General features: G+C 46.0%; 1 protein-coding gene across 3 annotated transcripts; it reads left to right on the top strand.

Moving 5' to 3' along the window:
- Positions 1–13,693: 13,693 nt before the first annotated feature.
- Positions 13,694–16,907, top strand: LOC123405483 (E3 ubiquitin-protein ligase RMA1H1-like). Of its 3 annotated transcripts, none has more exons than XM_045099153.1 (2): positions 13,694–14,189; positions 16,026–16,907. In XM_045099153.1, exon 2 carries the CDS (start codon positions 16,057–16,059, stop codon positions 16,771–16,773), a length of 717 nt encoding a protein of 238 aa, XP_044955088.1. In that variant the 5' UTR covers positions 13,694–14,189; positions 16,026–16,056; the 3' UTR covers positions 16,774–16,907. The 3 variants fall into 3 exon arrangements, with proteins under 3 accessions (XP_044955088.1, XP_044955086.1, XP_044955087.1); XM_045099151.1 differs by having other exon boundaries at positions 13,694–14,312; XM_045099152.1 differs by lacking the exon at positions 13,694–14,189 and adding an exon at positions 14,321–15,935.
- Positions 16,908–24,647: the final 7,740 nt, after the last annotated feature.

The following is a 24,647-nucleotide window of genomic DNA, read 5'->3' as shown; positions in this document are numbered from 1 at the left end:
TCTCTGCTAACAAAGAGACAAAGAACTCTCTCTGCTCCAACTCAACCTAGAGGAACCAAATATTCAAACCTTCCTACCGGAGTCTACCGTCGACGGATCGAGGCCCCGTTTGCCGGAACGGAACCGGGACGGCGAGGAGATCGACATGGTGGGAGGAGCCCGAGGAGGGCTCACCGACGGTGACGAGACGGCCCGGTGAAGCCGGAGTTCGCACGAAGGTGAAAGTGACGACGGTGACGCGGCGCGGTTCCGGTGGTGATGCCGGGCGTGCCGGCGAGGAGGAGCCGGCCGGAGGTTCGCCGAGAGGGGCCCCGGTTAGGAGGGGCCCCCGGAGATGGAGCCGCCGACAGGGAGGAGGGGCTCGGCCGACGGGGCTCCCGGGGGCGGCCGGCGGGATGGAGGGCCGAGGTGGGGGCGGCTTGCCGGCGGGAAGGAGGAGGGGCTCGCCGACCGGGAGGATGAGGGGCCGCCGGGGAAGAAGGAGGCCGTGAGGGGGGCGCCGGGGGAGGAGGAGGCCGAGGGGCGCCGGGGGATAGGCCGCCGGCGGGAGGAGAGGGTCGTGGCGTGGGGGAGGACGCCGGCGGGAGGGCCGACGGGAGGGAGGAGGAGGAGGCGACGTGGGAGGGAGGCGGGTCGTGGGGATGGGGCGGTCTGGCGTGGGATGAGGGGGGTTCTCGTGGGCAGGGAGAGACGCAAGGGGAGGGGTCACGAGAGGAGAGGGAGGGCGCTGTTGGTGGGGGGGTGGGGCCCCCCACGAGGGGGATGGCTGGCGGCGGCGCTCAGGGGAGGGGGAGGGAGTAGCGAGGTGGCGGCTAGGGTTTGAGCCAGGGAGGGGGGCGCGGGGGCCTGGCCAGTTGGGCCCTTTTGGCCCAGCTCGGCCAGGGGGGGGGATTGCCCTTTTTTTTTATTATTTTTTTCTTTCTAATTTCTTTTCTTTCTTTTATTATTTATTTTACTATTTGATTTTTTTTCTTTTTAAACACTTTCTTTTATTATACTTTATTTTATCATTATTATTTTTAATACTTTTAATTCTCTCTCTCATATACATATTCTTTTTAAAATTTGTAATGAACTTATAAAGTACTTTTTCTTTTGCTTTCAAATTTTGGATCCGGACAGACGCGAATCAAAGCGGGTCTGAGATGGGAATTCGATGACGTGGCATCATGAGCGGTTGATCACTGTAGCTTAATTACAATAATTACTGTAGCAAAAGTCGAGGATGTCACAACCACTTACCACTACGTTGCTGCTATTGATCTTAACAGAGAGGGGGACTCTGCTCTTCTGAGCAACCCCCTTTGGATCTACTTCTGTCCGACGGTGGCCGGAACAGGGGAGGCTCACCGTCGGCGATCCACACCGAATTTAGAAAGGGATCGTTGCTGGAAGGAAGAGGGAACATCCCCGGATCCATTTCAGCACTAAGCACGGCGCCAGAAGCTCTGCAACTACTACTGCAACGTGCACGGCAGCGCCTGCGACAGAGAGAAGAACGGTTTCGATGATACGGCCCTATACGCGTGATCTAGCTACCGGGGATGGGGAAGGTTGCTCGTGCTCACCCACAGGTCGAGGAAGACGAGCCTGCCGGAGAGGAAGTAGGGGAAGTAGAGGAAGAAGCTGAGGCAGAGGAGATCGTAGAGCGGAAGGGGAAGAAGGAGACGGCGTCGACGTCGTGGAAGCATACCCGATCTGCACCTCCTAGCTGCGGGAACGGGTCCCCTTGAGGTCCCATGTGCTCATGGGCTGCTCGGAGAGGACAGATACGCACGGCAACGACGGCGACGAGCTCCTCATGGATCGGCCATGGCGGAGGAGGAACTCGTCCCGCTACTGTCCATCTGGGGAGAGGGAGGAGGAAGAGGAAAGGAGTGGCGGCGGCTTGGAGGAACCCTAGGCCCTGCACGGACGCCAAGGGGGATTTATAGGAGGAGGAGGAGGTGAGGCACTCGCGGCCTCGACGTCCATGAGCACGGCGTCATGTCTGTCGCGCTGTCTCTGAAGAAAACTGACGAAAAGGCGAGAGGAGGGAGACGCCGTCTACACGAGAGGGAAGGAGGTTGGCTGCGCGCGAGGAGGGTGTTACTGGGCCAGCTAGTGGAGAAAACCCGCTCGAAGGCGCCAGGTAGAGAAAAAGAAAACCCACTGGGTTTTCTATTTTAAATCAAACAAAGACAAAAATAAAACACAAGTAACACTGTTGAAGCTAAAAATAAAACAAAAATTCCCCTGGTCATAAGGGAATTATAACCTATTTAAATAAAATGAAAAAGGAATTTTTGGAGCAATTAAATATTTACAAAACAGAATTTGAATAACCTGTTTTGTGAATATTTACCCCACTCAAACAAAGTTTCAAAACACTAAAACCCTAGCACCACATCCACTACAAAATACTCTAATTTATGAACATCTTTGAATCAAGGATGGAGCAAGTGAAACTTGAGCTTTGAGAAATAGAGGAGGAGGGTGTTTTGAAACCTATTAGAAAGCTAACACATAAGCACCCCACTTTCAAATACCCCACTCCACATCACATCACATCACATCACAACACATCCAAGGATCTCAATTACAACAAACACAAGAGGCATGGAATGAAATGAATGCATGAATGCAATGGGGAGACAAAGTAACATCACATGAGATGACACATGCATATAACTCACATGGCAATGACAAGATGGACCCACATACAAGAAGGTTTCAAATATGGCAAGTTACACTCTGGGGCATTACAAATATTGAAGCTTCTTTGTTATGCAGCATCTAAATCTCAGTACCGATGCTTCTAAATTCTGTACGATTAGCTTCTATAGGTTATAAAAAATTGATCGATTTGTGTATTGATGGCACAAAACATCCACCCCTTTGTATACTTCTTTGTTTCGGTTCAAGTTGTTTTATGCTTCCAATTGAGCTCACGTATATATAGTTCATGTTCTATGTCACATGTCTTATTTCCATGCATCCTCCAAATGGAGCTTCGAACACTTTGCTTCATATGCTTGTATATTTTCTGATCCAAGCTTTCTTGATTCCTGCAACTTAATTCTTAGTTTATTTTTGCTTCTCCTAGTTATAAAAAATCAAATCAGTTCATACTCCAAAATAGTACTGTGTAGTTGAATTCAGTGTAGGAGCTTCGATATGTCTGGATATGGAATGTCAATCTTTTGTCATGCTTCTAGAAGCTTCGTATGTACAAATGCTTCAAGCCAGTTCATTCTAGTTTGTGGTGCATATATATTCAACTCTGTAATTGTCATTTTTGTTCAAAACATTGATTCAAAACATCTATGCTTCTAGTTCACTTGTAAAGATCATTGCTTAGCATTCATGCTACAGAGGGCTTGTTCCATGCTTCTCATGTACATATAGATTTATAGTCATGCATCTTAATTTTAGTATATTTCTTGTTTGTGTGTATGGCGGTCTTTATTTATCATTTTGGAAACACACTTATATTTCTCATCACATGTGTGATTTCTCTTTCTTGCAATGCCCCCCTTCAACTTGTCTAATTGGCCTTTTTCCAATCAAATACTCAACTAGTGATGCCTACTTCCATATTTCTTTTTAGTTCTATATCTGTCCTCGTGTCCTGTCTTCATTGTTATTTTAACACTTTGATACCATGCTTAACAAAATTAGGATGACATGACTCTGAAGGACATTTGCTAGTGTATGTAATGGTTTGCTTCCATTCTAGTTTATTATTCTTCAGAATGTCAAATTATATGCTTCGGACAAATTGTTGTTCTTCCACACTAGTTCGCCAAACATACCTTGCTTATATGCTTCCAATCAAACCTTTTATAGCCTCAATTGGAATGGTGATTTGCTTGAAGAAATTTAGGGTGATTTGGACACGACATTGGAAGCACCACCTCGTCAGAAGCAAAATTTACTTATGTGTGAAGCACCACCGCATGGACGAGTGACTTCTTCAAGCTGAAGGAAGCCGACTAATGTGTTGCCGATCCACCAAAACAATGTGTGTCATGAGGAGCTATGCCAGATGCGGCGACTTGATGGTCACGTTGTCACACCCCCATACAACAGCAAGTAGGAAACATGAGCAATGACCAATTATTTGAGCATATATTTAATTTAAATTGTCTATGGAACTATGGAAGCATAATTTTCTGTCCATGTAAGCAAACTGAGCACATTATTATAACAATATTCCCATGAAACGCATGTCTGTTGTGTTTCAAGCATGTATCCTCATGATAACCGTTCTCTTCTAGAGAAAGATTGTATTGGTTAGAAACAATTGTGCATTCGATGGAAGCAATATTTTGACGTTCCTAAGTTGAAACCAAACATAGATAAGCACAAATTTCTATCAAATCACAACATGTTTCCTTCTCCATGGAATCCAATTCACTACTCGATGGAAGCAACTTTCATTGTGGAAGGAAAATATTTAAATAACACATTTTAAGCCAAAAGCAAATTTGAACAAATAGTGGAAATAATAATTCCTTCAGAAACAAACCTACATGGATATCAATAGCGATGAGCTTAATTTGGGCACTAGTTCCATGCATGTATGATTAAAATTGGAGTGGGGTAATTTAAGGAAGCATTATGGAAACAAAACACCATTAATGCATATCCAAACTAACAACCTGCACCCTCCTTTATACATGGGTCTAACTAATAGATCAGACGCTTAAATTGTTACTAATCCAATGGCCCACGAGTAGTATGATGCCTAGAGCTGCCCTTTACATCTCCGGGAGACGAAGATGTAATTCATTTTGCATGTATATTATGGGTTGGAGGTAGATTTTTGGGCCTCACATATGCAAAAGTTAGTTATTTTTGTATCTCATCATCTGTTAGAGATGCTCTAAGATGGTATAATATGGATGTATTCAGAAATAAAATATTATTCTTTTTTTATAATTTGTACATTTTTAGGAACTCGAAATATATTTTTAACAGACAAACAGTTTTTGAAAATTCAGACTCTTCCAAAAAAGCGGAAACTATTTTTAAAAAACCAGGTACAATTTTGAGATCCTGACATTTGTTAACTTGAGAACATTTTTTTTGAAAACACAAACACATTTTCAAATATTCACCAAGAAATTTTATAAATATTTACATTTTAATTTGTTAATAAACTTTGTAAAGAGGAAATTGTTTTGAAAATCCCAACATTTAGAAAAGTACCACAAATTATTTTATAAATTATAAACTGTTTTCCAATTAGCATAATTTTGAAAATGATAATATTTTTTGAAAAAACAAGAATGTTTTTTTAATTCTGCACAATATTTAAAATTTCCCATCATTTTTTGAAAATATAAAATGTACATGAAAAAATGAAAATGAATATAAAGAAAGGAAAAAAGAAGAGAATATATAACAAAAAAGGTAAAACAGAAAAAAAATAGAACCATCTAAAAAGCTCTCAAAGCAGCCAGAAAGAAGCTAGAGTGTTCCCAAAACAGGAAGGAACAAACATGTAAAATGGATCGCTATGCATGTTTACCCTGTGGGCTTCCCTTTGTATAAAGGCAACAATTAGCCACAACGCGTGGCAAATAGGAATACCGGCACCCTCCGAGCAATTGGTCGTCATTAGCATAGGGGCAGCCCCCCCCCCCCCCCCCCCCCCTCTCGCGACGCGTCGCCAAAAGGCGGTGCCCCTCATGGGGATCGAACTGCAAACTTGGCAATCGTTAAAGAGTGTTCACACCTAGTTGAGCCTGCAAGTCCAAACGCCTAATAATCTACACGAAATTATATAAATTACAGGCACAACCGTTTTGAAATTCCAAACTCATTTAAAAAAATTACTTGTCTCCATAACTCCGAAAATTTTCTGTATGAACCAATTTTTTGTTGTTGAAAATTTGAAGTTCTTTCAAGAAGCGCAGACATTTTTGCAAAATGAGAACATTTGAAAATTATTGATAAATCAGGATCAAATTTGAGATCCGGACAATTTGATAAATTGAGAACATTTTTTGAAACTTTTGAACTTTTTAAAACATGGATAAATTTTGAAAATGGGCAAACTGTTTTTGATTTTTTATAAAAGAGTCAAAACGGGATCGTTTTTTAAAACTTTGAACTTTTTTGAAAATACTGAACAGTTTTAATATAACCGCGCTCAATTCTGACATTCCAAACAATTTTCAGTGAACATTTTGTGTGTATATTTTTAAAACAGGACCAATTTTGTGAATTCCGAACAATATATGGAATTTCCAATCATTTTTTGCTTTTTGTCAAATAGGATACAAAGACAATGGACATGATAAGGCCTAGATGTCCATAGAAGAGTTCGTTTTCAGGACAGAATTTTGTTTTGGACCATTGGTTCAGGTTGGACCGACGCATACGTTTTCTGGCAAATTCTATTTGATGCTGCAGGCATTGTTTAACATGCATTTTTGTAAACTGACACACCTCCCGCGAGCTGGGCCCGCCGGTTTTCATTTTGTTTTTTCTGGGTTTTTTAAACTGAGAAAAAAGAGCTCTAACGGTGATTCCAACTCACGACAATGATGTTCAGTATTACTCCCTCCGTACCTAAATACAAGTCTTTTAAGATATTCCACTAGGTGTCTACATACATAGTAAAATGAGTGAATCTATACTCTAAAATATGTCTATATACATCCATACGTAGTCCATTAATGAAACATCTAGAAAGACTTATATTTAAGAACGGAGGGAGTAGATACGATAACCACCTGGCCACCTCAACTTGTTGGGATTACTTGTATGTTTACCTACCCTCCAACCCAAAATAATTGTCTTTCATTTATTAAAATGTAGATGTATCTAGACATATTTTAGTTTATACATATATCCATATTTTGAGAAATGGACGACAATTATTTCGAGACTGAGGGAGTATTTTGTTCCTTGTTCTCTTTTTTTCCTGTCTTTTATTTTTTCGTTCTCTTTTTTTTTGTTTCTTTTTCTTTTTTTCTCTGCTCCCCTTTTTTTCTAATTCGTGAACTTTTATCTTTAAATAGATGAACTTTTGTTCTTTCAGAAAATGCATGAACCTTTTTCAAATTCGATCAACTTTTTCAAAATTGATGAACTTTTTTGGAACTTGATAGTTTTTTTAATTTTGATAAACTTATTTCAAATATGATGAACTTTTTCCAAATTCAACGAACTTTTTCCAAATTTTCTGAACTTTTTTTCAAAAGAGATGAACTATTTTCAAAATCCATGAACTGTTTTTCAGATTCGATGAATTCGTTTCAAATTTGATGAATATTTTTGAATCCAATGAACTATTTTTCAAATTCGCTGAACTTTTTTGAAATCTTTTCAACATTTTCAGATCCTGTGAATGTTTTTGAAATTCCATGATTTTTTTTTTAAATTTGATATAATCTTCAAATTAATGCAACAGTCAGTTTGCAGCTTTTTAAAAACTTAAAGGCTCACAATTTTTATTTTTATTTGCACAAGAGGTCAAACCTTCGAAGTGCATTTGGTAACTTTCCTTGAATTCGCGAACATTTTGCATTTGTGCAAACTTTTTTCAATGGTACAAATCTTTTGAAAATTCCGAATTCTTATCAATTTTGTATGTTTTGTGAATGCTTTTTCTACTTTATTTTATTCTTTATTAAATTTATATATAGTGGATATATAATATTGCTATATGTTTAATGACTGTACTGAAGGAATAGCGTTGTTTTCTGTAGTAAACAATAAACTGATTTGGTTTATTAGTTAATGCGGGTGGGCATTTACCTTCTTGACTGCAGGTTGAATTCCGCTTCCTTCGAAAATTACCCTGGAGTTTTTTATTCCCGTTTTTCTTTTTTTAGTTTTTCGTACAACCACACTTTACATGGGCTGGCACACGAGGAGGGATGCTACATGCGTCGGTTCCCAAGGGACGCTGAAGGCACCACATATAAGCCCCCATCTTTTCTTCTGTTTCTTTGCTTCGGTGTCACATAATCTGATTCTCCTAAGTCATGTGATCAAGGCTAAGAGCAACTTCAACGCAGCGACTCAAACGGACATCGCTTTTGTCCTTTTAGGTCGCGCGTCCGCTTTTTATTTGGGTCTGCAGATGCATTCAACGGGGACAGATGCATTTTCCGACATGTCCGCCCGACATTCGGTAGAACACCTGGTGGGCGAACTCCCGCACCGCCACCTCGCAGCTCCAATGACCTCACCTCCGCCCCGCCTTGCAGCTGCCCGCTCGCACCGAGCTCGCCTCCGCCTTCCGCGGCCGTGAGCTCGTCGCCTGTGTGTGCCCATGTCCGTAAGCTCGCCTCCTTCCTTTCCCACAACTGCCCATGTCAACGAGCGTGCGTGGTAGCACGCACACGAGGTGGCCGCCCCGCAGCACACGCTGTGGCACACACACGTGGTGGCGGCGCCAGCGCACGGCTGCACGCACACGCATTTTGTGGCTCAATGCGGTGACGATGACACACATACACGCATGGGGCTATGATGGCCTAGTCTGGCGGTGCCCTCGCCCAACTCCATGCGGGCTCACCTCCGTCCGCCGCGCCCACGATCCGCCGCCACTTTCGCGTCGCGCCCCCGCCATGTCGCCCTTCGCCGCTGCTCCGAGCACCTCTTCTTTAGCACGCAGCAGGTCGACCCCGCCACCCACACCGCGGACTACGAGCCCCGAGAGTTGCATGGAATGGGTGGGGCGAGGAAGCACACAACACCTCATGTGCGGTTGCGGCAGCGTCTTGCTGGAGTCTTCGGAGGCGGCCTAGGATGAAGACGGCGGTGCACATGTCGAAGTGCCCGCCAGTCAACAAAGTCATCATGGGCAGCTCGGCCGATGGCATGGCTAGCCGTTGGCTAGCACGCACGCGGCGGTGCCAACTAGCAACTAGCTAGCATGCACGCGCGGCGGGACCCTCGGCCGACGGCGTGCTAGCTACCACTCATGCATAGCGACACAGAGATTAAGATTGACAATATATTTGGCTGTCATATGGGCCAGTGACGGACGCAGAAGGATAGAAAAGAGAGCTCAGGCATCGGCTTTGTGTCCGCCTTTGACCCAAATCTAACCCAAATTTGAGATGAAAATGAGTTCGGAAGAACACAATACGGACACGAAATAGAAATGGGTTTGCACGTTAGGCCACCATTTTTATCCGCGTGGACCCAAATAAACATGAGCGAACGAAATGGGTCATCCTGTTAAAGTTGTTCTAAGAGTAAGCGTGATGACAAAATATTCTGCTAATCACATCAACACTTGGTGACAACAATCATGAGGTGATTAAGGTGCACAAGAGTAGCCGGGAAAGGTTGTGACAGCTGGTGATCGTACGCGGGACTGGCGTTGCACGCTAGCTAGGTACTTAGAGCATCTCCACTCGCCCCCATCCCCAACAACCCCTCAAGGGCGTCTTTTTTTAGCGCCGGCGATGAAAAATTGGCCTAGTCGCGCTCCAAACTTCTCGTTTAGGGCCGGTTTGGGCTAAAATAACAGTTGACGAACCCAACCACCCGGGGGCGCCGACCGAAGCGAAAAGTCGAGTGGGTCCGCGCTCACTACTAGAAAAAACCTTATAGGTAGGAGCCTATTAGTAGGGGTGGAATGTAGAAAGCATTGCTGCTATTTAGCAGTAGCGCTGGAAACAACGCAGTGCTACTGCTAATGTCCATAGCAGTAGCGCAGGCCTCATAATATGCGCTGCTGATAAACAGGGACCAACGAGGCCACCCGCAGTAGCTATAGTAGCAGCGCCGTTCCTAAACCTGCGCTACTTCTAAGGTCAATATCAGTAGCGCTGTGTAGCATCCAGCGCTACTGCTAAAACGGGCCCAACGACATAACCGCAGTAGCTGTAGTAGCAGCGCCGACGTGGTAAAAGCGCTACTGCTAAGTACAATAGCAGTAGCGCTCCCGTAAACCCACAGCTACTGCTATGTTGAGTTAACACCCGTCGTGCCTAAAAATTTCCTAACTCTCCCCCACTCCCCCCACCCCCTCTCTCCTCGATCTCAAGCCGTCGCCGTCGTCATCATTGTCGCTGCCTCCCTCGCTGTCGTCGTCATCGTCGTCGCCGCCGCCTCCCTCGCCGTCGCCAGCACCCGCCTCCCCTCCCGCTCTGGTAAGCCCCCTTCTCCTCTCCTGCTCCGGTGAGCCCCCTCCCCATCCCACTCTGGTAAGCCCCCACCCCCTCTCCAGGCGTTGTCGCCCCCCTCCCCTCCCGCTCTAGGCATCCCAAGGCTGCTGCCATTTTGATTTTAGGGCCATCGGTTCAAGATGTCATCTTGAGATGCATGTTAATAAGAAAATCAAGATATGTTTGTTGAAGATCTTTTGATGGGCTAACTAGAAAGAAGGAAAAAATCATGTTTGTAAATTTCATGTAAGTAGGCACATTAGGTTTGAATTAGAAAACCAATGGTTTCAAACAACTTATTTAAACTTTGGAGAGGAAAAAGGGCACATACATATTTCACCAACCTACAAATATCATCCTTTTGTTGGTGTTAATGCATAAAAATATCATTCCTTTGGAGAGGAAAAAGGGCACATACATGTTAATGCACATTAGGTGTTAATGCTACAAATATCATTCCTTTGGAGAGGAATTAGACAACCAATGGTTTCTCACTTTTGCTTGCTAAGTTGTGCTAAGTTTGGCCGGAATGTCCGAGTGGCCTATGTTTTGCCGGAATGTTGATTCATTTCCGTTTCGGCAAATTTCAGGCGCTCCATATGTCCACTATTTAGCAAAGGTGACGCCAAAAATTTCCGTGAATTTCGTCATGACTAGTGCTCGAAACTAGGACATATGGAGTGCTTGGAAATTGCGGGAAAGGGTAATGAATCAACATTCCGGCAAAACATAGGTCCCTTTTTATTATTCATGCTTCTGTTTATATATAGATGTTCAATTCTTTTGATATAGTGTCACGGTTGTTGTTTACACATTTACCACATTAAAACATGAAATGTCTGGCGATGAATATTGGGAGTGTGAATATTACGGCGACTGTCGGGATATTTGCGACACGCCTCATCTGCGAGACGATAGGTTGTTCATCATGAAGCTTGACGAGAATGGAGATATTTCCTCCCTTGCCATGCAAGAAGATATGTGTTGGAGAGGCTCGGTTTCGAAGACCACGAGAGAATTGAGACGAGGAGCGCTAACCTGAGGACTATACATGGTCACATATTTATTATCAAAGTATTTTATTCAGTTTTTCAAATAGAATTTGGGTGCCCAAATTGGGAAGATCTTTGCAACGCATATGGATTTCAGGAGGGTATGGAAATAACCTCTGATCTTCATCCTGAAGATAATATGCCAGGCAACATCGACATTTGGGTGGTTGTCGATATGCTTCCTGTTTTATCTCCATGTGAGTTCCTCAACCATATTTGTCAAGTAATTTGCATTCTATATTTAGAAATAGTTGGTGTTCATCCATATACTAAATTTGTTAAATTATAATTTACAGCTTATTTTGTTTCTTCGACTGAATTACGGAAATTAATTGACATGACACACTACACGTGTGGATCACATCTAACTTGGGAGGAGAAGGATGTTCTTCTCTACTTTCTTGTTGGTGTTGTAGTTTCTAGGGATACCTTCCCGTATAATTTTGGAATTGGCCAAAATTATACATTTTACATGCCACTAGTGCATAGGTTGAGGCCGAATGACATTCGCGAAATATCTTGGTAAGAGTTTCCTAATTAAGTACTCTTCTACTATTGCATAAATGGTGTTGATTATATTGCTAACTAGGTTATTATTATGTTCTTCAACAACAACTGCCACATGATGTAGTTCCTCTGTTGATGCACCCAGAAGGTCAAATGAAAATTAAAAGCCCGCTGAGGGCTGAGTTTGATGCTCCATACTCTAGTAACCTCAAATCAAAATAAAAAAGGCTCCAAATTGAAGCATGGAGAGAAATAAAGAAGGAGCGCAAGCCACAAGTTGAAGACCGTTGGATCTTTGTGCTTCATCATGGAGACATAGGCGTTATTCTGTTTTATGACATTATACCTAAGAGCGAGGATTAGGTCTTATGAGAGACAAGTTATTCGGGTTTATATTAACTTGACATGATCGATTAGGTCATATGGTGACTATTATGATGTTTCTCTATTTTACTTTATGTGGATCATATGATAACTTGGTATATGATTAAGATGATGATGATTTGTTAGATGAGTACGTAAGATGATGATGAGTTATATGACATGATACTCCCTTGGTCCCAAAATTCTTGTCTTAGCTTTGTCTAGAAATGGATGTATCTAAAGAAAAGAATTTTGGGATGGAGGGAGTACTTTATGTGTATGATGTGATGCAAATTATGCATGTTTATTATGATATGATGAAACCACTGTATAGAAAATGCACATAAATACGATGCAAATTAAATACTAAAAGTAGGAATATTAGCAGTAGCGTTGGCTTAGCAGTAGCACTCTACTTATTCCAGCAATGCTGCTAACGTAGATACCAGTAGCGCTTTCAATCCAGCACTACTGCTGAGAGTTAGTTGTAGCGCGTTAGCAGTAGCGCTGGTCCCAGCGCTACTACTAAGGATAAAACCAACGGTACTACTAGGGTTTTCCCTGGTAGTGGCTATTGGCGACAAACGGGCCTATTCTTGATGTTTTCTCCTCCCTTTCCCTCCATTTTCCGCCTCCCCCTCCTTCCCCCCAGCCGTCGCTCCCGCCATTCCTCTCCCGTTCCCGCCATCCGGCCGCCATGCCACCGAAGAAGTACACCGTCCCTCACCCCGCCACTGCTGCCGATTCCAGCCAGCCGAAGTAGAGCAAGCCTAGGAAGCCTATGGCTAGGCCGGCGGGCGTTCCGGACGCCGAGTGGAGGGCCAATGTCCAGCGTCGGGAGGCGGTCACAACCGATCGACGGAGAAGGCTCGACGTCAAGAGGGTCAGGGACGCGGCGGTGGCGGCGGCGGTGGCAGACGACCAGGAAGAGGCGTCTTGTGCGGGAATGATGAATCCGCCCAGCCGCAACCCGAAGGCCGCATGGAGGAGCCGACAGAGCGTCGCGTCACCGGCCAACCTCTCGCCACCGATGCCACCCTAGGAGTACGCACCCTCGCCTGGCTACACCGACGACGACGCGCATGGCGGTTTAAACCCCAACACCACCTTCCCGCATGGCGCGCCGCAGCGTTCCTTCCCACCGGCTTCAACCACGACCAGCGTACTCTCTCCCCTGCGCTCAACGCCGGCCTCAACACTGAGTGCAGCTACTCGCCGCCGGCGTACTTGTCAGCACCCTTGCCGGCGGCGACCATGACGGCAATACCAACGACGACGCCCAGCCCGAGCCCAGAAACCACACCGACGACGAGCCCGACCCCGGCCAGTCCCGCAGGAGATGAGCCGCACTACGCCGAGCCGGCTGTTTGATTCGTTTCATCCCTACTATCCCTTCCTTTTGATCTACGAACCATTGAGTGTGTTTGATCGTCGAACTATGGCATCCTGATCGCCGACTTGCACCTTGATTTTCGTCGAACTCATGGCGTCTTTTTGATAAAAAAAAGATAAATTTTAAAAAGTTGACCCGTAGGGACAAAAACATGAAAGTGCGGCTAGAAACTCATTTGTCCCGAGTACGAAAAAGCACCGACACAACGTTAAAATGGCATTCGCCGGTGCGCTGGGGGCCAAACGGCGCTCATCACCACAAGTTGCCAGCGGACAAAGGATACCTGGCGAGACACACCGATGAGGCGCAACTGAAAATGCGGCGGCTCGCGGGCATCGTGAGGAGCTCAGCGTGCTGATTCCGTAACGCCGGCCACCGGCACGGCAGCGCAAAAGTTTTTTCATACTTCAGCACTAGTGACGGTGAGAGCACTCATGGCGTACTGGTACCAGTAACGGCCTGACGTTTTCTGGCCAACTTTTCTGTGTATATTGAAGGATCTAGCAAGGGGGAGGAACGGAACGAAGAAAAATCTGGGCAGGATCAGACATCAGAGGACCCACCGCCACGGGAGTGAAACAAGGCAGAGCAACCGCTCTCTGCTCTATGTACTCCAGCTCCCGGCACAGGAAGCCGGCGACTTCCCGCTTCGCATAGGCCCCGCCGTTCCACGCCCCGGCGACTCATTTTTCTTCTTTCCGTCATGTCCCACAGCTGCGGCTGACGTCGACGGCGCGTTGGTCGCCTCCACAGGTCAGTTCCCGCTCCCCGCCTATATATACGCTACCGCGCCGGGCCTTCGGTTCCCGCCCCCAAAGACTCCTTCGCGCGCGGAGGCCCGAAAGAAGGTCGGCCGTGCGCGTGCTGCTATCGCAGGTCCGTCCATGTCCATGGATTCATTCATTCGTTCTTTACTTCGTTTCTTCGATGCTGGTGGCTCTTTTTTCCACCTTCTAGATAGAAAAGTAGCTAATGTTGGCTTATGGCTGTGTTCTTGGTGATACGCTTTGCGTTATAGGCAGGTTCTTGAGCGCGTGACTTGCAGGCTTGCAGCTTTGTTCTTCTCGATTCGCCCCCTTCTTAAATTACAATAATAGCTTTGCTAAGTATGCCTCCAAATCATGCCAGTACTTTCTCCGTGCTTGGCTCTCTGGGGTTCAGTCCTGGCGGCTAGGCTTGTTTCTTCCACAGCTGTACTGGTTTTCATTTTTGCTAGATCAATCTGCACTGGTATTATCTTCGACAACCAGATTGTGCTGGTCTTCCTTCCAATTGATGTCGGAATTCTTGGTCTCTAAGTGCAAATGAATGTTTATTTAGATAAACATCATTTCAACGATATAACTACATATGGTTTAATAATTTGGGTGCCATTAGCCATTAAGAATTTCATGACTGCTGTTGCATCATCCTATTGCGCACTGTTCATCATCTGTACCTGATGATGATGCCAACAGCGTTCTTAATAGCCAACAACTGCATAAGAACGACGTGCCTGGAGGTCTACTAAGTCAAAAGTTGCTGGCCGAATTATATATCCTTGTTACCAAGCCTATCAACCATTACCTTCCCTTTGTTTACTGTTCTTGTCTTCTCAAAGATCACTAGATATGCTTGCGACCGAGCGCTTTGTTGTGTGCAGTCCCGTTGAATATATACCGCCAAAGCTGCATCGTCTTTTTGTGATTCTTATACCCTGTAAAAAGAATTGATGCGCAACTCAGCCTCTGTAAAATGTTAAAACACTGACATTTTTTATTGCCATTTTGGCAATAGATATGATTGCATTCTCTTTCCTACCATTCGCTGTGTGGTCAATTCTGTCTCCTTGGTCTCGTCTTGTCTTAAAGAAAACAAGGATAACATCAGGTCGGTGTTTTAGTGATCTGGCAACCTTATCCAGATAATTGCCTAGGAGCTAGGGCGCACGTTAATTCACTTGAGAAGCAGATTAGGAAAATGCCAGAAATAATTAAAGAAAAAGCTTATATGATGCATGGATGCATCCGTTTGAGCAGACACTTAATTACTTAATAATATGGAAGGAATGAGATACATCCACTTAAGCGACACTTAAATATGAACAAGTACTATAAACAAGGGCACAAGAGGCAAGAGTCTGCCATGGTCACATAGTGCATTACGTAACGTTTTCTATTGCTTATCTGAAGTAGTAGTATCTTGTTTAGCACGGGACCATCTCAAGTTCGGCTAGACCCGATTACGACACAACAATATCCTAAAAATTCTTTGGGCCAATCAATTCCATATGGTTCCTTTTCTTACAGTTGTAGCATGTGTCCCTTTCGGATCTTGGTGACACTGCCCACATTGTCGCGACAGCATCCACACATGAACCCGGACGGCACCGCGCGCCACAAAATGCGCAATTGCGTGGCTTGCTCCGTCCCTCTCGTTAGTTGCCCTGCTCTAGTCGGATCGGTTGATGGTAATCTCGCTACGGTTTGATCAGGATCGTCTATCTAGAATTATTGATTGGTGAGCTTTGCTTTTGTTCGGTGGTCATCTCCTCGCCGTGTCCCTCTCGTCCGTGTAATAATCCGGCCTTTTGGTTCCTTTATTTTGCAGCGCCGTGAGCTGTTGAAGGTGCAAGAGGAGAATGAATCGGGTCAGTGACGAGCGTAGCAGTGATCCGTCGAGGAGAGTGAGCGGGGACGCGCCGGCGGCAGCACGCGCCGGCTGCTTCGACTGCAACATCTGCCTGGAGTTCGCGGTGGAGCCGGTGGTCACCCTCTGCGGCCATCTCTACTGCTGGCCTTGCATTTACGAATGGCTGCGCCGCGACGCTGGCGGCGGCTCGGCGGGCCGGCCGTGCCCCGTGTGCAAGGCCGCGCTCACGGTGGCCTCGCTCGTGCCGCTCTACGGCCGTGGCGGCAGCCGGTCCAATAAGTCACGGCTCCGCCCGGCCATTCCATGCCGGCCGACCGTGCACCGGGGAGCCGTCGAGGGACAGAGCGCGCAAACCAGCGGTGGCAGTGGCCGTCGGCACGTGAGCACGGAGCCTGATTCGCCGACTCGTTCATCCCGGCACGCGCATGCCGGTGCCGCGCAGTTCGACATCCTCTACCCTCCTCGCCCCCTCGGGCGCGGCATGAATGCGGTGCATCCGACGGCCGGCGGGGTGCTCGGAGGGATGGCACTGGCGTTGCTCCCCTCGGGGTTCCGTGGCCAGGCGCCAGCGCCGGGTTACCCCATGTCCGAGCTGCAAAACCTGAGCCCTAGGTTGAGGCGGCAGCACATGGAGGTAGAGAGGTCCCTGCATCAGTTACTGTTCTTCCTCTTTGTGTTCGTAGTGCTGTGTCTGCTCTTGTTCTGATCTCCCGGAGACATTTCGTGCAACTTCTGTACAGATAGCGTGCGCCGGGCGGTGTACATAGTAAAGCTCTAAAAAGGTCATGTGCTAGCCTATCTACCTATCTACCTATCTACCTATATGATGAGTTGCGATCATATACATGAGCAAACAGCTTTTTGGTGAGGCTCATCTACATCCGTTTAATGAAAAATTCAAAACAAATACTAAAAATATTCAAAAAAATCCAAGTATTTTTTGGGTGAAAGATAATTTGGTATGTGAGGTTCTCTTCAAATTTTGAATCATTTGAACATCTGAGCAGCTCTCGGTAAAAAAGATAAATCAGGGTCAAAACAGTGCATGTACAGTAACTTTTTAAAGACCATGAATTTGACTTTTTTGCCAAGGGCTCCTTAGATATTCAAGTTATACAAAAATTAAAGAGAACCTCACGCATCAAATTATCTATCACCCAAAAATGGTTTGAAATTTTTTAAACTTTTCAGTATTTATTTTGATTTGTTTATTTAGCTAGGATGCAGATGAGCCTCGGTTCAAAAATGAATTTTCGTCTTGAAGAATCTTTCTTTCTTAAAGAAGAAGAAGAAGCCTGAACCAGAGAATCACCACACGGCAAGCATGGTATAAGAGCGTCTTCAGCCGTTCGGCTCTTCACGGGCTTAAAACAACGTCGCCTAGGGGCGTGTCGGGGGAAAATTAACGTGGGGCTCGGCTCTTCACGGGCTTAAAACAACGTCACCTAGGGGCATGTCGGGGGAAAAAAATTAACGTAGGGTTCGGGTTGCGAGCCGCCCCCCAAAGCCATTCCCCAATCGGTTTCTAAAAAATCAAACTCGACCTAAATTCAACCAAAAATGACTCAAATTTGAAGGAAATTCTGAGTTTTCATTAATATTTGTACAAAATTGAAATAAAAACATAATTCAAAAAGAAAGTGAAACTACGAAGCCGCCGCCCGCCGCCGTCGCCTTCTACATGCCGAGAAGCTTGTAGACATTGGTGTAGTCACCATCGTCGTCCTGCACTCCGCCGTCGTCCTTGCTGCAACCCTGGGTCGCCGTGGCGGACATGGTTGGACGGCCCAAGCGCCTCCTCCTCGCTGTCGTCGAGGATGATGTCGCCGCCCTCCTCGCGGACGCGGCGCTGTGCGGCAATCTCCTCAAGGGCGCCGAGCTGGCGCTCCATCTCCTCCCGGACATAGTCGTCCCGCGCCCATTTGAGGATGGTCTCGTCAACGGCGGCCATGTCCAGGTGATCCTGGTTGACGGGGTGGAGCGTCGGCTCGGTCTTCGACTTGACGAGGCGGGAGGAGGAGCTGCCCTCGTTGATGACAATGCCCCCGCTGCGCGTGCTCTGCCCTAGCGGCATCTCCCGTGGCTCCGACTTGACGGGGAGGAGCGTCGGGGACCTGGAGGAGCGGAGCGGGAGCCGGACAAGGAGGAAGACGTCGTCTCCATCGGCCTCGGCGTCCAAGAACTGTCGTGGCGGTGGGAGAAGGCGGGTGGCGGTGGGTATTCCAACCACGACGAGTTGCCGCCCTCGATATGCTCGAGGACGGCCTCCAACGTGCGGTCGGGGATGCCCCACCATAGGCGGCGCCCCTCGAAGTTGAAGCGGTCGCGGGGGTGAGCTCCGTTGTTGGCGGCGAGATAGTCGGCGTGACGACGTTAAAAGTACGCTGTCCATAGCGTGTTCCTGTTGGGGGCGTACCTCGGCTGGTTCCGCGAGCTCTCCGGCAGCGATGACCGGATGTGCGCGATCAACACGCGCCAATCAGATCCAGAGGGCGGTGGTGGCACCGGGACTCTGCCCGCGCTTAGCCTCCACGAGCCCGGCACCTGCATGATCGGTGGCCCCGGGTAGTCCGTCTCGTAGAGGAGGCGGGCCTCAGACTCATGTAGGTGGCGATGGTCGAAGCCGTTGGCTGCCGCTCCATCGCCGGAGTAGCGCTCAACCATTGGTGGAGAGAGGGAGAGGAGGGAGAGGAGGCACCGGTGACGAAAAGAGGAGAGGGCTTCGGCAGCGTGAGTCTTGCGAGAGAGGTGTGTGGCCACCAGCGAAGGGAGGGGCGACTTATATAGCCGCGACGCGGGTGGCAGCCATGTGAACCCGTGGCGGGAGTGGACGGGACGTGCGTCGCCGGGACGCACGTCTTCGCGCCTTGACTACGCCGCCCGTGAAGAATCAATGGAAGGCCGGCGGCGCAACCTTCGCATTGATTCCCGCGGGAAACAAGGTGATGAGGATGACTAACACACCTAGTCACTAAAATGGGGGGTCCACACACGTTTCTCCCCATTTCGCGCCAAAAACGTTTCCCCGACACTCTCGGGCGTACCCCAGCGCGCTCGGTTCGGCCTGGGACCGTCGAGGCCAATTTCGGCACTAACCGGCGAAAAATGTGCTCCTCAGGGCACGACTTGGTCGTTTTTTCCGCATCGGCAACAAAAAAGGGCCTTGGAGCGCTTGTTGGGGCGTGACTGGAGATGCTCTAAGAAAATCTTAAAGGAAAAAAGGATTAGAATCAGTCGGATGATAACAATGACGCGTAAGTCGCCTCGCGACTATGACACGTGTCCGCGCGGCATGGCCCCGACAACGTGCATAACTTATCTTCTCCCCCACCGCTGGTTCTATCCGTCCCCATTGGTTCGATCCGTTGGCGGCCACGACGGCCAACTTCCGGTCCCCGCGAGAAGCTCTGCACCAAGGCGGAGCTTGCATGGTGATTGGGTGCGGTGGGAATCAGATGGTGATAACCCACAAGTGTAGGGGATCGCAACAATCTTCGCAGGTAAGATAACCCAATTTATTGATTCGACACAAGGGGAGCCAAATAATATTTATAAGATTTAACAGTTGAGTTGTCAATTCAACCGCACCTGAAAGATATTTGCTTCGCAACGAAATATTAGTAGCAACGGTGATATGTAAGTAATGATGACAACGGAAATAATAGTGGCGAAGCAACGAAAGTAAAACAGCGAAAGTAAAGCTACTTGTGACCAGCATGATTAAAATACTGTAGGCTAAGGAGATGGATGGTTGGTCATGGATGAGAGATATCATGTATTTAACTTGGGGCAAGGCACATAGAAAAGTAATGATCGTCTAGGCATATATCAAACATAAGGCATGTATCCCGAGGTAGTCGTGCGTGCTTGAAATAAGAACTTGCACAACATATTTTGTCCTACCAACCCGCTATCAACGAGGCCAAAAGGAACTTATGGAGATTAAGGTGCTCCTGTCAAAGAGCACCGGAACAAAGCATTAAAAATCAATGGATACATGGAATCCTCAAACTATAGCCTATCCCCTTTGGTGTCCCAAGCTGTCACCATTGGGATCGCCGGTTCTGGACTATAATAGGTGCATACTACTCATAGATAGGATCTAGAACACAAATATATTCATGAAAACATAAGGTATTCAGATCTGAAATCATGGCACTCGGGCCCAAAGTGACAAGCATTAAGAGTAACAAATAGTAGCAAGGATGATAAACACCATAGTAGATGATAGGCAACATGCCCCCAATAATTCGACGAACTATTACATGATCTAACTCATCCAATCTCTCCCATACCCTTCACCTACAGCAGTGAATTACTCACACATGATGGGAGAAACCATGGAAGGATGATGAAGTGGTGATGGTGATGACGATGGCGACGATTTGCCCTCTCCGGAGGCCAAAACAACCTCCAGATTAGCTCCCCCGAAGAAGAACCGAGGGCGGCGGCGGCTCCGCGTCGAGAACTTGCAAAACGACTTCTGTTCTGGAATTTCCTCGTCATGGGTAAAAATAGGAGCCAAAGTAGGGCATTGGAGGGGGTGGGCCCCACCCAGGCAGCCTCCTGGCGCGGTCAGGGGGCAGGCCGCGCCAGCAGGTTTCCTGGGGGGCCCGTGACTCCCCTCTGGCCCATGGTCCCTCCCGGTGCGTGGATTTTCTCTACTTTTATGGGAATTTTCCAGGACGTCTATATATCCATTTTCCTGCACACAAGAAAACCATACAGGCAACACTACTGAAAATAGCGTCGGCTCGGGTTAGTTTCATACAAATCATGCAAGAATGAGGCCAAAAGAATAGCAGAAGTGTTTGGAATCGATACGTTTGAGACGTATCAACTCCCCCAAGATTAGCATATTGCTTGTCCTCAAGCAATTCAGTTCAATGAACTGAACACGACAAAGAAAACTTGACAAACTCTTTTGCTTCATCAGATGTATATAAGCATGCACTACGAACAAGTCCAACAAGTGTTGAAGTAGTGCAACAAAGACAATGCACGAAGCAATCCTTCGATCATGTGAAGAATTTCAAACAACTAAGAATGAATAATATGTAACTGAAAATCATAACGAGATCACAATGCACATGACTTGGATATACTAGAGTGATATCTCGCTAGCCCCCATGAGTGAAGCAAAACATAAATGCAGACGCTCCTTCACAGTTTCTAAAGGAGACTACAAATAAATACTTCAGAATAAGTAATATCACAATCATGCAGAAGACAATGTGGTGCTTTGGGACAATGCACATTACACTCAGAATGACAATCATGCTCTCTATAATTTATGCTTTTTATAAGAAGAGGACGACTCAACAGAAAAGTAAAATAGATAGGCCCCTTCGCAGAGGGGAGCATTGATTTGCAGAGGTGCCAGAGCTTGAGCTTTAAAACAGAGATAAATCAAAATTTTGGCCGGTATGCTTTCACTATCAACGTAACAACTAAGAGATCTCAATATCTTCCATGCTAAATACATTATAGGCGGTTCCCAAACAGGAAAGTAAAGTTTTAACTCCCCCCTCCACCAATCGATCACACTCCACGGCTTGCCGAATCCACGGGTACCGTCCATACAAACTACAATTCTGGGGAGTTTTGTTTCATTAAATTTAATTTGACTCTAAGCATGGAACTGGGCATCCCGGTTACTATCCACTTTCTCGTGAATGATAATGAATCAACACATATCTTGAGAATAACCTACTTAGCATGGAAGATACTGATAGCCCCTAGTCACTACATGAGCGATTCGGGCTTACAAAACAAAATATTTATTTGAAAATTAAAAACACGACACATGCAAATTTACTTAGGACGGCACATAAATACCGCATATAGGTAGGTATGATGGACTCATATGGATGCACAAGCAGTCAGTCCGCTTAGTACAGGTGAAGGCTAGCAAAAGACGGGGAAGCGACCAACTAGAGAGCAATAACGGTCATAATCATGCAGAGCGACAAAGCAACATTGAATCGAGCATGAAAGCTATATAACTATTATGAAACAAAAGATCGTCAAGGTTTGATAGACTTCTAGTCGTAAACATGTGTAAGCATGTGCCAAGTCAATCCAAAAACTCACCGAAGGGAAATACCACTCTAATATGCCAAACCATGAACAATGCAATGCATGCTAAACATTTCAATAACACATTATGCACTCCATCTATTTGAGGCTAGTCACAAAGAAAGCATGAACTACTGGGAAAGCATTGTAATCATAGTACTATGTCGCTACAAGCTGGTCTCTAGATCATAAGTACATGCATATGTACAAAAGTAGAAACAAATAGAGTTCATACCGGCTTTCCTTGTTGCATTCCTTTGGTCGATCTTTGTCATTATTGCATCGTTACTTGCACGATCGTACGTAGAAAGATATAATCAAGCGCAATTGCAACCATGGACGTGAGTTGAACTCTGCAAACAAAGCAAACTAAAGTGAGACAAGAAATCTTTTTGGGTTTTCCAAAGGTTAAACGAAAGCAAAAGAAAAAGAGAAATATTTTTGTTATTTTTGCAAAGAAAGAACAAAGAAGAACAGGCAAAAAAACTCTGAAAAGACTTAAAAAGGATACTAGGATGATGCAATGAAAGGGGAGAAGGATACGTACTCCCCCAAGCTTAGGCTTTTGGCCTAAGTTGAGCTCGGCTACCGCAGGCTCCAGGAGCTTCCTCTGGCTCTGGAGCGGTACTAGTGGCTCCGAGAATCATACGAGGCCTCGGGCGCGTACACTGATGCCCGGCTGGCCTCCCAAGGAGAAGGCTCTTCTTCCTCGGGAACAACCTCCTCCATGGGGTTGTGGAACTCCTGCTGGATCACGAATTCGTCCAGATTAGTCGAGGTGAAAGACCACCCGTTCCTGCTAGTGTAATCAAACAAAAGTGGTGCAGGAAGACGGATCTCGCGAGTAGTAAGCTCGCCAAAACTCATAATATAAACAAGGTTACTAAACACGGAAGTCCTAGTAACAAACTCATGCCTCTTCATAGCGGTAAGATCAAAGCTTATGAATGAAAAATGCATATCATCCGTGCGCACTGTGCGCCCGAGGTGCTCGAGGATTAGCGTGGCATAAATGCCACCAAAGTGAGGCCCTTTTCCGTTGTTAGCGACGAGGCGACGATCAATCAACGCACCAATATTATACGTGTTATCTCCTAAGAGGGCGACTGCCCAGATAGCAAGATCCAAAGCCGAAATGTTGCTCGTGTTGTCACGAGCTGACATCCCTCGAGCAATATAGTATGCGAAATACCTGATGTGAGGAATCAAGATGCTCGAGATTTCCCCCCGGTGAATTTCTCGCGGGTCCTTACTGCAAAGGGAAGCGAATAGGGATTTCTGCTCGTATGGCTGAACGTTCATTTTGGTCATCTTCCCGACCTTCACACCTATAATATCACAAAATAGTGCCAACGACATGGTAAAGACATCCTCATATAATCTGAATTCAAACATGGAAGTTTTATCATTATATCTAAACCAGTTGACAAAATAATAGGTGAGTTTTGGATATTGTTGCACACGTCGTGTTACGAGATGTGTCAAACCTGCAGCTGCACAGAGGTTATCAAACTCATCCTTAATACCTGCCTCCATAAGGAAATCTGAACACGGGTATTGCATAGCACGTGACGTGTCCGTCTCGTGGAAAAACTCCGGTGGCACGATATCATCATTGTAACTTGTCCTCACAGTAGAGGATGAAGCTGCAGCTCTAGTTAGTCTATCAGTAGGCTCGGGTCTCTTCTTCCCATGCCATCCTTCTGCTTTTCCAAACAAGCTCATTTCTGAATTTTTTGGTTCAACAAAAAAATGGAGGTTTAAGCAAAAATGAGTTGGAGCAAACTATTCTACTCACTTCCTTCATGCATAAGCTTGCATCAAAACTTCACAAATAAATTTCTAAGCATGCATGCAGGCTGATACGTCTCAAACGTATCTATAATTTTTGATGGTTTCACGCTGTTATCTTGTCTTCTTTGGATGTTTTATGTACCTTTTTATATCTTTTTTGGGACTAACTTATTAATTCAGTGCCAAGTGCCAGTTCCTGTTTTTTCTGTGTTTTTGACTCTTTTCAGATCTGATTTTGGAATCTATGATGAGGGCTACTTATGGTTTGAGCACCAAAGATGACTATACGTGATTCCATCACTTTTTGCCTAGCTAAGGGCGTTAAACAAAAGCGCTTGTTGGGAGGCAACCCAACGAATCTATCATTTTTGTTTCTGTTTTATGTTTTCCACACTTTCATAATTCTGTTATGATTGTGTTTTTTGTGTTTCTTTTTGCATTTGTGCCAAGCAAAACCGTTATGATTAGTCTTGGGGATGATCGTTTGGTCATGCTGGAAAAGATAGAAACTTTCTGCTCACGAAAAGAATTTTCATTTTTTTCTGTAAGAGGTTTTGAGTTGATTCGTTTTGCTGCTGATTGCTACGCAAATTCGTCAGACTGTCGTAAGTTTTCAGAATTTTTGGAGTAACAGAGGTATACAAAATATACAGATTGCTACAGGCTGGGCTGCTGTTAATAGACTCTGTTTTTGTTGTGTTTGTTGCG

Source organism: Hordeum vulgare, chromosome 6H (assembly GCF_904849725.1).
Source record: "Hordeum vulgare subsp. vulgare chromosome 6H, MorexV3_pseudomolecules_assembly, whole genome shotgun sequence".
Classification (NCBI taxonomy): domain Eukaryota; kingdom Viridiplantae; phylum Streptophyta; class Magnoliopsida; order Poales; family Poaceae; genus Hordeum; species Hordeum vulgare.
This window is presented reverse-complemented; position numbering and strand designations above follow the sequence as displayed.